This window comes from Macrobrachium rosenbergii, chromosome 2 (assembly GCF_040412425.1).
Source record: "Macrobrachium rosenbergii isolate ZJJX-2024 chromosome 2, ASM4041242v1, whole genome shotgun sequence".
NCBI lineage: Eukaryota > Metazoa > Arthropoda > Malacostraca > Decapoda > Palaemonidae > Macrobrachium > Macrobrachium rosenbergii.
In genome coordinates, this window is record NC_089742.1 from 54,089,283 (window position 1) to 54,106,703 (window position 17,421).

General features: G+C 40.8%; 1 protein-coding gene across 2 annotated transcripts in view; it reads left to right on the forward strand.

Annotated features, from left to right (window-relative positions):
* Nucleotides 1-17,421, forward strand: part of LOC136846974 (zinc finger SWIM domain-containing protein 5-like) — a 239,614-nt gene that overhangs the window by 207,851 nt on the left and 14,342 nt on the right. For both annotated transcript variants that reach the window (XM_067118236.1, XM_067118232.1), the window contains exons 3-4: nucleotides 11,418-11,545; nucleotides 12,387-12,530. In XM_067118236.1, coding sequence (XP_066974337.1) covers nucleotides 11,418-11,545; nucleotides 12,387-12,530 — 272 coding nt within the window. The remainder of the gene's footprint in view (nucleotides 1-11,417; nucleotides 11,546-12,386; nucleotides 12,531-17,421) is intronic.

Consider the following 17,421-nt stretch of genomic DNA (forward strand, 5'->3'; position numbering starts at 1 on the left):
GAAGAAGTGCTCTTAGCTTGGTCATCATCACATGCAAATCAGTTTTAACTCATGAAATGTCTAGTTTTGATTGTCATAGTTCTAATGTAGGGGTCTGGAGACCACGTCAAGATACTACTTCATTCATTGGCGAGTGGTGTTTGTTTTTATGAAAGCAGAGTAAAAGTTTATAAAATATATATTCAGTCTGTGTCTTAGTTTGGCCGTTATATATTGAAAATAAAAAAAAAATATCAATTGAAATGCGAAACTTTAGGTCGTTGCTCTTAAACTTAGTATTTTGAATGCTGATTGTTGATTGTCTGATAATGCTGGTTGGTGACTGTTATATTTTAGTAATTTCTTGATAGTATTTAAAGCTCAACGAATGTTACAATAAGATCGACTTATTTGGACATGAGGTTAGGATCTTCATATTTTAATAAGGAGACAAACTTAGAGGCTACTAGTGACTGAAACCCTCACTCTCTCTATTGCCAACCTGATGGATTGTCGGAGGTGGAAAGTTGGAAAGGGGTAGCGAGGGTGTGGTTGGTTGCTGGTGTTGTCAATAATGCAGGCGAGACGTGCACTGTTTACTAGCACCCAATTATGCAGACCACTCCTACCTACCCACTCTCCCCTCCCATGAAGCCCCCTCCCTCTGAAATTCCCATACTAGATTCCCCTCATCCCCACCCCATGAAACCTTCCTCCATTCAAAGCCTCTTAACTACAAACCAAGAAAAATGATGCTGCAGTGCTGGCGAGTTGCTGTGCTTTTGCGCGATTGTGGAGGCAGCATTAGCGAAGGAATCGAGTAGAAGCCTGAAAATAGAGAGGAAATACCTTCGGAGAACTACCAAGCAGTTTATTATAAGGTGTATCTACGTTTCCTGCCATCCCTCATATTCATTTATATTTTCTTGCTGTCGTCGCCATTCAAATTTGAGTTACTGCCATTAACAGACTTTTCCCCCCTCCCTTTTTTTAGAAACTCTCTCTCTCTCTCTCTCTCTCTCTCTCTCTCTCTCTCTCTCTCTCTCTCTCTCTCTCTCTCTCTCCACGTATGTAAATATGTGCTTTCGTATATCCCTGTATTTGGTAAGGGCCACTACGCTTGGGTGAATGGTGTTAAAACCTCAGTTGGGATTTTATTGGAGACGCTGTGCAAGATGCGGATGTCCAAGGAAGAAGAGAGAGAAAAACAGAAATGAAGAGTGAAGGAAAAGTCACCTTTCAAAGCGAAGTCCATTTCCTCTTCATTATGTGATGATGTGTTTAAAGGGGCCTTTTTGTTTTGATTGGAATATAGGAGTCCTCTTTCTTCGCTTCCTCTTTCCTCCTCTTTTTCGTCTCCTCCTTTTTTTGTCGTTTTTTTTTTTCCCTCAACCTAAACCTGTTGCTCATCTGGGAGGTAGGGGAGGAGCGATTGTGTCGGGGGGGTGGGGTTAGGCAGGAGTGTCAGGATGGGAAACCGGTTAGGGTCTTAGGTACCGAGAGGGGATACCTCAAGCGAAGGGGAGTGAGGAAGGGAGAGGGGAGGGAGGGAGGCAAAGTTGAAAAGGGGATGTTGCCTTCTTTTCCTTGAAAGACGCCTGATCCCTATGGTGGAGCGTCATAGAGCCTCTGTTGGCTGACCTGCAAAGCACTTGTCTTTAAAGCCGACTGGAAAGGCCATTGCCAATTAAAGTATCATGACACTTGTGTTATGTTTCTGTTAAAGATGATGTATTTTTTTGACAGTTACTTGATCGTTGTAAGCTGCTGTGTTTTTTTTTTTTTATCACGGAACGTAAGTATGTACGTGTTGGAGAGAAACAAATTGAGAAGAACCTCGAGAAAAGTGGATGCAGTACAATACTTCGCTGTAACGCACAACGTCAAAGTTAGGTTACTTTTGTTATCCGCTCTGCCATTTTACCACGTATTAATATTTTCTCTTCATCATCGAAAATTTTGACCATTGTAATCGTGAAATAGAGAAGCGAGTATCACCTCGCCCATAACGTGCAGTGTTGATAGAGGAAAATGACGGAAATGATAAGAGGTTGGTGACATGCGTCGGTATTGTGAGTGACGGTGACAGTCTCTCTCTCTCTCTCTCTCTCTCTCTCTCTCTCTCTCTCTCTCTCTCTCTCTCTCTCTGTGAAAATATTAAATGATTCTGTGGTCATGAGGGAAACTCCTCAGTTACCTCATATTCAGGGATTTCATTAATGTGCCCTGTGTTAGGTTTGTAATACTCTGTATTTGTGGGCCTTTTACTCTATGCAAATTAGTTTTCCAATATATTGTGGAATTTTCATACTAGTATTTTATTTTTCCGGGTATAGTATACCTGCCTAGTTTTTCCGATTTTATGGAAAATAAAAAAACGTATATGCACAATTTTCATGTTATATAGTATACACAGCTATGTTTTTGTATGTATATAATAGTCGCCAGATGAACGAAATCGTTTTTTAAGATTTGCATTACACGGCCTCAACTTTCCACTAGACCGCGATGGTGATTTGTTAAGATTCATTTCCATGACAAACGACAAACTTCTGCCGCCTTCTTAGGTTGGTTTTTAAATCTCCCCGCCCCCGCCTCCCATTCTCTCTCTCTCTCTCTCTCTCTCTCTCTCTCTCTCTCTCTCAGTAAAACATCTGCAAGATGGGTCAATAGCGCTTCCAGTCTCCTCGACTTGGTCTGCATTCACATCTCGTTTGGGGAAGACAGAAGGAGAAGAGAAGAGGAAATTAAAAAACAAATCATTACATGAGGTGCAACAAGGACCAGTTGAGAGACCGCCGTTTGATATCAAACTTATATTTTTCATCATTCTAATTCGAATGACCGGTCTCCTAAAGGGTCTCTCTCTCTCTCTCTCTCTCTCTCTCTCTCTCTCTCTCTCTCTCTCTCAAGCAAATACCATGATTTTCGTGATGATAATGCACCACCCAGCGCAGTGTTTTCAATGTCCTTTTTCTTTAATCATTCCCTTCAGTTGTTCCAGCCATGACGAACCGTATATCTGTTGACTTTAATATCTCTTCCTCCACGTCCTGCTACTGCTTCTTCTGCTGCTACTGCTTCTGCTCCCTTGTAGCCCCAGCCCTTCTCTCTTAAAGAGGTGCGAGTGTATCTCCGATAGTAAATTTCCAGATCAAAGGTCGGGGAAGGGGGGCGAGGGAGGTGGTGAAGGGGTCCTGATAGGCTAGGAAGGAGTGGGTGGGAGTCCTGGCAGGACGCACGGACGGACGGACACACACGCATACTGTTCTTGGTCACTTTGGAATGCATTTTATCTTGATAATTCACTTACGGTCGTTTCATTTTTTATTGGGTTGCGTCGAAATGTTTTTTATTTTTTATCATTTTTTTCGGTCTGGGGATGGGAGTGGTGGCTGCCTTGTTTGTTTGTTTTTAATCAGTTTATTCTGGTCCAGTTGTAAAATGTTTTACTGTAGTTTTTTTAATTTCATTGGCTTAGAAAACGCTGTTACACGAACGCTGGAGGATTATTGTTTGTTATTGAATGATATCATTCTAGTGTGTGTTTGTGCGTGTGTGTCTATTCGTTTTGTCCTGGTGTTACTTTTGCTGTCTATATTTCCAGGTAAAACTGTTGTGGCCACGTTATCGGTAATGTTTGGAAAACTGTTAGGGAAAACATACAAAAATATTTAGTAATAGAAAGTAAACTGAAACGACAAATAATCATGATATAGACCATCGAATGGATACGAAAGAAATTTTAGAACAAGGAAGAAAAAATATTTACTAATGTTGAGGACAAAATAGTATTAAATCACGTATTTGCATAGTTTTGAATTCAGCACTGACAACCTTGGTCATAATTTCCAAGCAAAGAAACAACGTATTTGGTAAAATGAACGGGTCCTCGGCCACATAGGGCTGGGTTAAATATAGTATTGAACTGCTTTTGGGGGATGGTAATGGCAGGGATATTGTACAGGACATTAAAAAAAAAATCCCATTGACGTTGCTGCGCCGTGGTGTAAATTTTACTATTGACAGAGGTAGTGAAAATGTGTATGAATGACGCAGGAAACTCGGCTCGCTCTCTCTCTCTCTCTCTCTCTCTCTCTCATGGACACCTGTGACCTGTGTATATGTGCTTACTGTAATTAATTACTAGTTTTTTATGTTATACTTTAGATCTGCAGTGGTATTTTCCTCCAGGATTTATTTTTTTAATATGAAGTTTGCATCTTTTTGACCTCATGCAATATAGTTAGACTGTGGTATGAAAATAATTTGATATATATATATATATATATATATATATATATATATATATATATATATATATATATATATATATATATATATATATATATATCATTGCTTTCTTGTCTTCCTTACCAATCGCTTATTATCTCAATGTTTCTTCCATTGGCGAGTACCCTCTGCCACTCCTCCTATTCCTCCTCCTCCTCCTCCTCCTCCTCATCCATCCACTGACCGACTCTTTCATTCATTAAAGTTGACAGGCCCTCGTGAATCCTGCAACGCCACCGCCGCCGCCGCCATCGCCGCCGCTGTTGGCGCTCTCATTGCACTTATGTGCCCTTTCCCGTTTCTGTATTGTTTTTATCTCGAGTCGTTTTAAGCTTCGTTCCGATCGTCTGTCGGTTGGAAGTCGGCTTCTTTTTCATCGCGCTTCTTCGGAACTTTTCATTTTTCTTCATTTTATTTTAAATGTATTCTTCGTGCAGGATGCCCATATATTTACATCCAAGACATTCGTTGATAATTGGTTTTGCTTCTCTCTCTCTCTCTCTCTCTCTCTCTCTCTCTCTCTCTCTCTCTCTCTCTCTCTCCCGCTTTCCCTCTCTCTCTCTCCGCTTAGCTTAAAGGGGAGGTGCCTTTGCAGTCGGGCTGGATTGATCGTTTTTGGATGTCATCTCACTTTCCTGAATTTGAACGTTCAAAGCTCTTTAAAATGACTTGTAGCTTCTTTGGGCGTCCCTTGTCGTTGTCATGGGCGTGACTTGTGGTTTCCGTGGGTGGTTTACCTGGTCTTCCAAAAATGGAGGCAGAGTCGAATTTTCCTCCAGAGGTGGAAGGGTTCCGGGGAGCGGCCTCTGGATCATCGCACTTTAAGTCGTGGAAGGCCCCATCCCCTTCAACTCTGTTCCCACCAGCAAAGCGCAAAAACAAACGATTACGAGGTTTTCGAGGGAGGGGGAGCCTCCGGGGGCTGGTTTGGAGGAGGGGAGGACTAGGGCGAGAGCTCTTGCCATCTCCAGACACCATCCTTACGGCCTAAGGGTTTAAGGGTGAATATCGCGTGTTTTCTCCCGGATCGATGTTACCCCTGTGGCTGCACAAAGATTGCCTCTGCATATGAGGGAAAAAGGGACATAAGTGACATTTGATGACCGAGGGGAAACTGCGGGCTGCGACAGCTGTTGCCTCGTTTAATTTGGGCTTGATAATTTGATAATTCCACTATGATATCCGTGTGTCTGACACCTTTGGTCCTGAAGAGGAAGAGGAGATGGAGAGCGACGGACGCCAGAAGGAAAAGGAACAGGAGGAAGGAGGAGGCTTAGCATGGGCCTCCTGCCACCCAAGGCGCAAGAGGAAGAAGAAGAAGAAGAAGAAGAGGAGCAGCAGCAGGAGGAGGAGGAGGAGGAGGAGGAGGAGGTGAAACAAGATAAGAAACTCGAGATAAGAAATTCTCTCTCTCTCTCTCTCTCTCTCTCTCTCTCTCTCTCTCTCTCTCTCTCTTGTGTGTATGCAAGAGAGAGCTCCACAGCTCAAACACATTGGTTAGGGACCAGAGGTTGTTAGGAGGCCTGGATTATTAGGGGCATAGGCATTGTTTGGTCTCTGGGAAGGCCGGGAGGAGATGGTTGGTACTTGTGTAGTATAGAATGAAGAGGAGGAGGAGGAGGAGGAGGAGGAGAGATTTTGGTGAATACCATTGCCTGTGAGTCTGTTGGGAGTGGTGGAGGGAATAACCCGAGAGGAAATGGAAATAGTTATGAAAAAGAGAGAAGGGGAGGCGGCCGATGGAGAAGGTGGATTGGATTGCCAGGGGAATGTGGAAGAAACTACGATTGGAAAGAAAGGAGAGGAAACAGGGGAAGGATGAAACTGCCACTAAAACACACAAGACACTCGAAAGGAGAAAAATCATTATTTGTAAGAATTTCGAATAATGTTGCGACCTGTTCAGTTTCCATTAAAGTTATATAGAATTGATATTAAAGCTACTGTTTTGGAATATTGCCGCAATGCTAGAGAGAGAGAGAGAGAGAGAGAGAGAGAGAGAGAGAGAGAGAGAGAGAGAGAGAGAGAGAGAGAGAGAGAGAGAGGATGGTTGTGCGAGGGGGAAAGATTGATGCATATTTTGTGTATTCTGAAGGCTGGGTGGAATTCACTTGAATGAGAAACATCGGAAAACGGCATAAAAAACATTTCAGTCTTAATTCAGAACATTTGGCAAGGATTTGTGTGTACTACGCTGATAACGGGCGTAGATTTTGTATGAGTGTCATGTTGAAAAAAAGAGAAAAAAACTGAATGAAAGCACTTTGGTGCAAATAAAGGAAAATGACGTAAATAACGGTAAATGAGGTGCGAGTCGATGCAGTAGGGAAATGAACAGCCGAATACAATGCAGTAGTAACGTTGTTATTGCATCGCTGTAGTATTGGTAATGAGAGTCGTGGAAAATCAAAGGGAAGGGACAAAGGAGAAAGGCAGGGAGGGGGGAAAAAGGGGTTTAAAGTTGGATATTGAGAGAGAGAGAGAGAGAGAGAGAGAGAGAGAGAGAGAAGGGGGGAGGGAGGGAAGTGGGGAAAGGAGAGTCATAGTGGAATTTCGGAATTTCCATAATGGAACAACACTGTCAGGGAAGTTGGGAATTTACGTGCAGTATTCCAGATATTGGCACTTGGGCAAGGGGGACTAAACCTGACTCGACTCCGTGCTTTCGGATCCTTCTCCTTCCCCCCCCCCCCTTCCCCCCCTTTTTTTTCCATTTAACGATGCCACATGCTTTAGTCTGCCGGTTATAGGTGGAATTGTGCGAGCCTGTATGCATTATATACATTCGTGTATGCATATGTAACATTTGTATATGCAAGTACAATGTTGCGTAGCGTGGTAGTGGTAGTAATAATTGGGATTTACTGTTTGTAGAGGGAGACGATTTTCACGTTTGTTTTAACGTTTCACGGAAATCTGTTAGAGTGTTTTGCCGTTTTCCAAAATTTCTGTTTAATTTTCCCCGTATCCTTCGGCATGCGCGTTTACTTTTTATTTATATATATTCAGGTATCTGTACTCTACGCTCTCCGTCGGATCTCTGATTCATGTTATTCGAAATATTTAACGTCAGGCTTTTAAAGTATTTTTTTTTTTTATTTCAAATCCTTATAATATAGTTCATATTTTTCTAGTTAATATTTTGACCTTTTGTTTTTGCTAATTGGTCGTTATTGCATCCGAGCATTGTTTTTTATCTGCAGTATGAAACAGAATTGATTTACTGTTCATGACTCAGAATGCGTTTCTTCTTAGGGTGATGAACTGCGTGTAGAACAATAGGCAGGAATGAATAAGTAGGTCACAGTTCGTTTTAAACGAGGGTCTATTTTTATGTTGGTAACAAGAGAAAAAAAATTTCCAAAAGAAAATGAGGAAAAAGAAAGAGATTCGTTCGAGGGAGGGGGGATGGTGCAGAGTAGGAAGGTAGTTGTGTCCTTGCTGCCCGGAAGAGTTCACGGTCAGGACTCTGTTGCTGTCGCTGGTGTTGAGGTGACACGTGCTTGCTCTTGATGTCGTTGTTGTTGTTTTTGTTGATGTTATTATTTTCCTTTTGAGTTTTCCTTTTAGTTATTTGTTTTTTTTATTCGAATCATTTTGCGTCATGGTTTTAATGGGACATTTGCCTCTGCCATAAAAGTTCGACGAAGTGATTGTGGAATGCTGTTGCATCATTGCAAAGTAGTATTGCAATACCTGGAATTTTGTTAATTATCTGCTGGAGTGAACCTGACTTTTGCAGTAACCAACTTTATTTTTTTTATTTTCAAAATTTTAATTATAGACACTAAATATGGATGCTGGCCTTCGTGATTTTGCTTGCTGTACATATCTAGAATAAGTATTCATTATCTTTGTAGGAAATAAGAGGTGAAAGTTGAAAATGTCAACGAATTAAAGGTCACCGATTTAAAGGCAGGTTGTTGCTGGCCAGGCCAATGAATGAGTTTGATCTAATCTGTCAGCAGAGATTATGCGTAACACATGGAACGCTGTTCATATTACACTATATGCCAGAGATATTTAACCTGTTAATCACGGAATGAGGAAATAACGATTAAACTCTCGTATCTAGTTACGTTGTTTGATTATGATGCTATTATTTAGGAACGGTGTTTGTTGTGCGAGTTGCAGTGCATGTGTGGTTTTTACAATTGGTTTGTTAACGCAAACAATATTTACTTTTGATGAAAAGCGTCGCGTAATTGAAAGATGACCTGTGTGGGAGGTGGGGTTGCAGTTATTATGAAATGATTTTATTTGCTTGTTAAAATGCTGTAGCTACATTAATACACAGATCGAAAAGTCTCTCTCTCTCTCTCTCTCTCTCTCTCTCTCTCTCTCTCTCTCTCTCTCTCTCTCTCTCAATTTACCTGAGTTTGCTGCCAGATACCCAAAACACCCTACCTTTGGTCATGTAGTTCTTGTAAGGTTCAAGACGAAAGGTTGCTCGGGTTTTATTTAAAACTTAATATTCTCCTAATTTTGGACTTCGGTGAAGTAAAAGAGATGTTGGTTGCGTTAGGTCAGTTTTGTAAAGCAAGGTTTTCGATTTGTTATTTTGAGAAAAGTGGCTATTAATTTCCTTGTCATTCATTTCTAAATATTTTGACTCCTTTCATTTTCATTCCCACTTGGTTTATTGAAATGCTTATTTAGAAGTCTTCAAAATTTGCATTCTTTATTTCCAATATTCTTTGATTTGTAAGGCTTTTTTCGCCTTGCTGTGAATAACCTCGCGTACCAAAGATTTCTCTGTGCTGTGAATGACTTCGTGTACCCCAGATACTGGTCGAAGGATTATACTACATATTCATATTTTCATTCAGTTCTTTTTGTTGGTATGACAAGGATTGCTTTAAAATGAGCTTTTGAAACTCCATTCCCAGTCTGCATGTATTGGTCTTACCGAGGAACAGATGAGATTTGCGGCTAGTATAATACAAAAACAATCATTTCATGGTTAGCATTTTAAATGTAATATTTAATAGTGGGTTATTTAATTTCTTTGAGTCTGTTTTAAGAAGTTTTTTTAAGTAGATTTGCATAAATGATAAAAAATAAACGTAAATTTAGCGATTCGGTTACTAATGTGTGATCGTGACTATTCAGACCACGTTGCAAAACAGATTTTGGGACCAGGAATGCGCCTGAACTATTTTAGAAAGCTAGTATTTGTAACTTGATGGATATAGACTGATGTGTTTCAGACTATTGTGGGATTACGGGATATTGTGGGAGTTCGTGCGAGTAATTATTTTGTCCTAAGGATTTTAGTCGTGTAGAAGTTTAATCAGCAGTGTGAGAAGAGTAGAATATAAGCATGCTGTCCTTCACGCTACCCATGCCCCCTGCCCTTCTGCTCTTGCTCCTAAACTTTGTCCTAGCCCCTTCCTCAACGTTTCCCCTACTCTAACCCCCATCTTCTCTTTAGTCAAAGCCATCTCCATGCTGATGAGGAAAATTACCATCAAAATGAAGAAAGTGTGAGGACTAAGGGGGTTGGCGGGGCGTCTTTTCGTCTTTAGTCGTCATAAGTATCCTTACGTGGTAGCTCTCTCTCTCTCTCTCTCTCTCTCTCTCTCTCTCTCTCTCTTATTTCGGTTTTAATTTAATTTTCTTAATTTTGAAGTCTGGAATGTGCACCGTTTTACGGTGGTCTTTGAATGTACGGGAACTTCCATGTTGTGCCCTAGGTAAAAATTAGGCATTCTACTTGACTAGGTATTGCCAGTAGCATTTAAATATTTTACACACACACACACACACACACACACACACATATATATATATACTTTATATATGCATGTCGTTTGAAATGTTTTGTTTATCTTTTTAAGTAGTTCTTTTATCGAATCTTTCATTCGCAGTCAGAACATAATTGATACGTGGGTTGTTGAATTGGAGTAGTGCTTCAGCAAGTCTTTGAACATCTCAAGGAAAAATCATTATGAATGGAAACAGGCTCTTTGGATAGGAGTATTTAAGTGCAAAGTTCTTGTTTAATTTCTCTTCCTTGGTCAGGCCCTTTATGCATTGCTACGTGTATGTATAGTTTTTTGTTTTACATTATTTATCTTGTATCATTTCAAAGGTGTACCCAGCACTGCGTAATATATGTTTTTTTCGAAAATGCGAAGAATGAATGTTCCGTTTTATTAATATTTTTTTCAGTCTGCGTTCATTGATGCTTCATTCAGACATTTTTGCGACTGAAGAAGTTGAGATAAAGAATGAGGTAGTGTTACGGTCCTTTTAAGATTTTTTAGGTTTTAAACTCTCTATGCGCTCGTACGTTTGATACCTTTCGATCCTTTCCCTGGGAACTGATGCAATAGTTCTGCGTCACATCTTCGTGAGATTTATTACTCGAGGTTTCAAAGATGTTTGCGGAAGGCTTTTTGTTTTAGGGTAGACGATTGAAGTACTTTACGATGAAGAGGCACGTTTGTCAAGAAGTTGACCACTCCGCTTACGCAGAACTTATCTTTTCGTCATGACTTTTTTATGTGGTCGATCTTTTCCTTGACAATCTTTTTTCCGTTCTATTCCGGCTTCTTATGTCGAATACTTTTCGCAGAACTATTGGGAAGATGCGTTTAATTTGTCGTCAGGTACATCCTTCGTCTAAAGTCTGTGGGTATTAGCATAAGTAGGTAGAGGGTGAGGAAGGAAAATTAGGCATACTTGCACCGTAAATCAATCGCCGGTTCTGCTGCACACTACTTTCGAAAGGACCTTCCCCTCCCGTCTGTCGGAATCGCCCACCACATCAACATGCGCCCCTGCATCCTCCACCAGCGCCTATGATTCTTGCCGCCTTCTCCTCCTCCCCCTCCTGCTCCATCACCATCTGCTGTAGGCTTCTCCGCACATCACCACTGCTCCTTCTCAGCTTCTTAGGTGCCTTTCCCCACCCCCACCCCACCCCTAACACCATTTTTCTTTTCTGTCAGAGACAATTTAGTTTTTCTTTTTTTTTTTTACTTATTTTAAGTTGCCAGTTAGAACTAAGTATTTTATGTTGTCATTTATGACCAAGTATTTTAATTGTATCTTACTGAATAATTAGCTACTTGTATCTTTTTCATCGGAACTTTCTCAGTTGGAGTATTATTCTCAATTGACTTTTTTTTTAATTTCAGATGCAAAATCACGTCAGTAACATGTTCGTGCGACACGAGAGACATCTTTTGGTGTCCCCATGTGGTCGCTCTCTCCTTACACCGCATCAGACATGCAGATGCCGTCCAACTCAGGATACCCATCTCTGGTAAGTCTACAACTGTCCATACGGTGCTACTTGGAACCAACTAGGGCGTCTCATGGCCGCAGAGTTGTCAGTTAATCATTCCGCCACTTTTAGCGGACTAAGACATCTGCGCATGTTCAGGAAATTGCTCCGCGCTTTTCGTCAGATTTCTTTTATATAGTTGCTTTGATATATGTTGCTTGATCTCACTCTCTTTCACGTTTTATTTCAACTTGAACGCTTGGCTGATCTCGTTTGGGTTTAAAGTTTTACTTTGGAATGGCAGTAATTCGAAGCCAAGTCTTTTTAATAATCGCCTGAGAAATACTATTTATCATATTATTTTAGTTGCACTGAGATGGCAAAGTTGGTTCTGGGTTTCGACGGATCGTGATATATCAAGGTTTTAGCTCAGGATCTTGAATGATTGAAAGACCACTTTCCTATATATTTCAAGCAGTCTCCTGAAGATGAGTGATTTCGTCCTAGATGTAGATTCTATCGGCGGAGGATAGCAAACGTTCGTTGCGCTTTTGTTGTGATTGTTATTTTATTTCTAATCTTTATTTTGATTTCTTACTTTTGGAACGCTCAGAGTTTTATAGTTCTTTCTTATATATATATATATATATATATATATATATATATATATATATATATATATATATATATATATATATATATATATATATATATATATATATATATATATGATAAAAATGTGTAGCCAATGTGTGCTACAGAATGACTATCGTGGCAGTAACTGAAGCAGTGTTAACAAGTATCTCGAGACGTCCACCAATAATCATAGATAATATTTCCCTTGTTTGTTGATAACCCTTTGTTCCGTATGACCCTGCAGAGACGCTGCTACAAATGGACAGGCAGCAGTTACAGAAGATGGTCCAGTATCTTATAAGCGAACACCACACAGAAGTCCTGCCCACAGCTCAGAAGTTAGCTGATCAAATATTACAGCACACGCATCCTATAAATCACATTCAAGGTAAGGTGGATTTTTCGTTCGTTTTAGGGTCCCCCTAGTTCAGTTGTAAGTCAAGTTTTCATCTTTTATTCTTTTTATTTTTTGCCTCTTTTGTCGAAGGAACAAGTAGATAAATCATTATAGTCTGTGCTTTTGGAGATGACAGTAAATATCCACAGCCAATACCAACGCAGCTAATTGCGATTGGCGAAGCTCATGCTGACGTACCACAAATTACCGATTCAGATAAACAGGCCAATCAGATGGAAGGTAGACAGCGGTTTGGAATATTTATTGCCAGCTGAGAAAGAAAAAAACAGATCATTTACCTCATCCATTATAGAGAATCGACTTTTTCTTAATTTATTCATATTTGTACAGAATCTCTATTTGGTAAATTCGGATTTTCCATCTTAATCTTCTTGACCAACCGACAAGGAATTTCATTATATAACTTATAATATATATATATATATATATATATATATATATATATATATATATATATATATATATATATAATAAATTTGAAGGAAAAGTCACAGTACATGATTACGGTGGACAGGTGATTTGATTAAATCCAAGCGGCGTCGAGAGCGGTGACTGCCAGTAACGTGACGTTTTGATTTGCGACTGTCGCCGCTCGATGAGTGATTGAAGGCTCTCAGTTTTTTGAAGCAACAGGGGAAGACTCGGCAGTAATTAAATTCTTTTTATTGATTTATTCGTGGATAAATAACTCGAAAGAAAATAACTCTCGAAAGAAAGTGGCGCCGCCCCTTATCATTATCGTAAGCGCATTCGTTGAATTCCTGTTTTTGGGTGGCTATAGGAAGTCTCCTGCAGCTCGTTTTGCTTCATTTCCATCGATTCACAAACCTGTTGATAGAGGGGTTGCGTGGGGTTTGATTTCCACTTCTGAGAATGCATGCGAGTTCGTTCCTCCTTTTATTATCGAGTTGCCACATTTGGCCTTCGAACTTGCTGTCGTGAAATCAGGTTTGTTTCAGATGGCCTTTTATTTTTAACCTTTAGTGAGAGGGCCGCGCTCAAAAGGTTGTGACATTGAAATTTACATGATAACAGAAAGGACTTTTGGTTCCGATGAGAAAAGCATTCGATTATAGATGGCGACTTTTTATAGAATGTGTGCCCCCTTAGTTCCATAGCGTTTCTTATTCCAGCACGCTCGCTCCGCTTCGCATTCTCCCATGACTGGGAATAGGTTAGGCAATCTGTATTAATGGCCTGAAGGGTTTGAATCTTGTTTTGGAATATTATAAATTACCGTTCAACGTTATGTGGTTGGCTCCAGAAGATCAGTAGAGTATTAGGAGATTATAAAAGGAACATGTTCGTTCTTATTACCTTTGCCAATTACGGTGTTAATAGAAGTAAGTTCAAATTAATGAACGGCTTTTTGGTTATTAACGTTGAGATTCGTTTTCTTCCGTAGAACAAGTTAATAGGTTTTGAAATGAAGATGCAGTCATGATTTTTTTTCTACTGCTAATTGGTGTCCGTAATGTGTGACTGTGCTTTGGCAACTAAACAGACATCCTTGTCTGGAGATTTATAATCATGATTCCCGTTTAATTGTACTTCATTCATTAATTTTCTTATTTCGCTGAATATCTGTAGTGTTCCCCCACGCCTCAAAATAATGCAGGATAGTGGAGTTTGTAAGCTCATGAATCCAAGCCTTAACGTGGATGTATTCCGTGTAATAACTCCTGTAGTTACAGTGGAGAATGTACAGTATTTTAGCTGCGAATTTAAGATTTTTTTTTTTCACACTGGGCTCCACTCTTTAGATTTCGTTTGGTCCTCTACTTTTTAGCATCATTTTTACACGCAGCAGGAGGCACATACATTACATTATGATTTTGCATTTTTTAATAATTGTTCAAGGCCTGTGAGAAAAGATTGCCACATCCACATGGAAGATGAACGTAACATTCCAAACGGAAACTACACAGTGTGCAGTGGATTTAATGGAAGATTACAGCGCTATGCCCAGCAAAATTAGTAAGCGGTCGTCAGTAATTGTGGGATAATTAGGAAGGATAAATATCTGATATATGGATTATAAATGAATAAGAAGGGGTGTATAATAAGATGCCGGCGGGGATTTAATGGCTTCTGAAGCGAATTGCCAAGTATTTTCGAACGGGCGACTGTAATTTAAAAGGACAGGATAATATCAGGCACTCGTTTGAAAAAGGAATTAGGACTTCGACGTAGCATATGCAGCCCCCCCGTCGTCATTGAACACTGCATTGTGAGGATATCCCATATTAGGGAGGAGGTGAAAAGATAGCAAAGGCCATTAGCTATTTCTCTCTCTCTCTCTCTCTCTCTCTCTCTCTCTCTCTCTCTCTCTCGTTACCTTTTCATCCGCAGACTGTTCGTGGCATGGCTTCACCAGTGAATGTTCGTGACATTTGCATCATGATGTTAATTTTTGTTTTTCGAAAACTTGCTCAGAAAAATCCTTTCGGAACTTCTTATAGTTTTCTGCAAGTCTGCTTTATACAGTATCTTGAGTCAGTAACTGCGCTCGATGAAAGCACTACCCTCATCTTTGAGAGAGAGAATCAAATATCGCTTGTTCGTCCATTTGTACCACAGCCGTTTCATTTATTAACATCAATCGCTTCAGTGCTCTTTCCGAATCAGAGAGAGAGAGAGAGAGAGAGAGAGAGTGAAAATCAAAAAAGATTTCCATCCCCCCTTAACTCCCAAACTGTAGATGTAATGATTAGTGGAAGCGACGTGGGCATTGGTAGTTGGATGGAGGGGGTTGGTTCCCCCTCGCTCCTCCGGTGGAATAATTTAAATACTCATAATTATTGACGCGGGAAAAAAAGGCCGCTGGCCTTATAAAGGCATAATGAATAAACAAATTCTATTGACTGGTGACACGGGACGAAGAGAATCTCACGCATGCGCCGACGTCACCGAGGTGGCTATTCTCCAACCATCCTCTCCCCTTCCTTAAATTCTCTCCCCGACTTCCTCCTCCTCCTCCTCCTCCTCCCCCTCCCCCTCCTCTTCCTCGCCCTCGCCCTCCCCTTCCCTCTTTCCCCTGCTCTCCTCCCCAATTCTTCATCCTCCTCTCCCCCACCTCCAGATTCCTTATCTCTCTCGCTCGATATGTCTTGATGGCGAGAGATGGTTCCAAGACCTAAAACGACAAATCGGAAAAGGGGTAAGGGGAGGACACCCACCAGGGGAGGGAGGGAAGGATGGACTCCCTCAAGTTTGGGCTGTACTTACTTGGAGGCTCTTTCCCTTCCCCTCTGCCACGAAGAGAAAAACTAATTATGCATTCTAGTATTATTATTACTATTGGTTATGTTGCGGTTCCTGCTGTTCTAAAATAAATCACTTATGGTGATTGTAAATCTCTTTTCATGGTACAGGTTTTCTAGGCCTCTCTCAGTTTAACACACTCAGTGTTTCGTGACGTTCCATAGAATATGAAAAAGTAATTTTAATTTCTCTCTCTCTCTCTCTCTCTCTCTCTCTCTCTCTCTCTCTCTCTCTCTCTCGCTGTAGTGGAGTGACTTTCTTTGTAAGTCTGTGCACAGGGCATTGCTAGCTTCCTTAAAGGTTCTCTTGAGAGGGAGGGAGGGAGGATGTGAGCGTGAGGGTAGTAACCATGCGTCTTAACCGCGTTGAAATGGTCGTCCTTAGGAAGAGGGTCGGTGCGATTCTCACCTCATCTCCCCTTCCATGGCATACTGATATAATATCAAGCGCGAGCGTATTGATTAAACATAATTGGAATCCATTTGTGATTAGAGTGAAGCGGAAAGTTTTGGAACACTTGTCGGTGTTGGGTGGGGGATGGGGGAAGGAGAAGTGACGGACCCCTCCCCCCCTTCCTCATTCCCTAGCCCGACACCTACACCCTTTGGTCGTAGAAAGTGTTGCGCTTTCCTATTGAACATAATACACCGGGCTTAGTAGCTGCTGCCTCTGCTTCTGCTGCGACTGCCACACTGCTAATCTTGTTTCTGTAGGACATTACTTTGCGACTGTGACCTTTGATGATCCCCTAGGGGCCAGATAGTGGTATTTCGGGAGCAGGACCGTGGGTTGGGTAGCTATGGCACTTAGGGGTTAAATTTGGGTATACTTGTGTTTTTGGGAGCTACCGAATTTTCTCAGAAGGTGATGGAGGGACATGATAGAAAAAATGAAGACAGAACGTTGTATAGTTTCTGGATCCATGAAAATGTTAGGAAGGAAGAATTATACCAGGAGGCCACGTAAACCCGGGTCCATTGTCGCCGCGAATGTTCATTTGCTAATATCCTCTCAGATCTTAGAGAAATACAGCTGACAAAAGGAATAACGTCTCGATAGGAATGTTAGCTTCGTCATGAAATGTCAGTACAAAACATTAGAACGGCTGACTCTTGAATACATACGGTTTATACGTATATATAAAGATGTGTGGTGGGTTGAGGACATGCAGTTGGAATGTGCACTACCTCCCTCTCACCTCTTGTCAAGATTGTCAATTCACTGACAAGGAAAGGCGGTCTTCACTCTCATTCACTTTAGACTGGGTTACGATTTTTCTTTTGTCAGTACCTTCCTCGCTCGCGCGCGCGCGTACACACACACACACACACACAAAATGTAGCGACAGTTATGTACATACTGGTGCTTGGTCTCTCAAGACGAAAGTTATGTACGTTTTGGTACATATGTAGGTACATTTTGTGTTTGCCTCTTTAAATATTCCCTGTTTGCGTTCCAGTTACTTGAGCAAATTTGTACTTTTTTTTAATGCTTGCTGTCATCTCGGAACTCTTATAGTTTACTATATTTAAACAAAATAAAAAGACCTTAGTTTTAATACTTGCTCTTTGACGTTTCAAGGTCCTCTTTCTTCTCA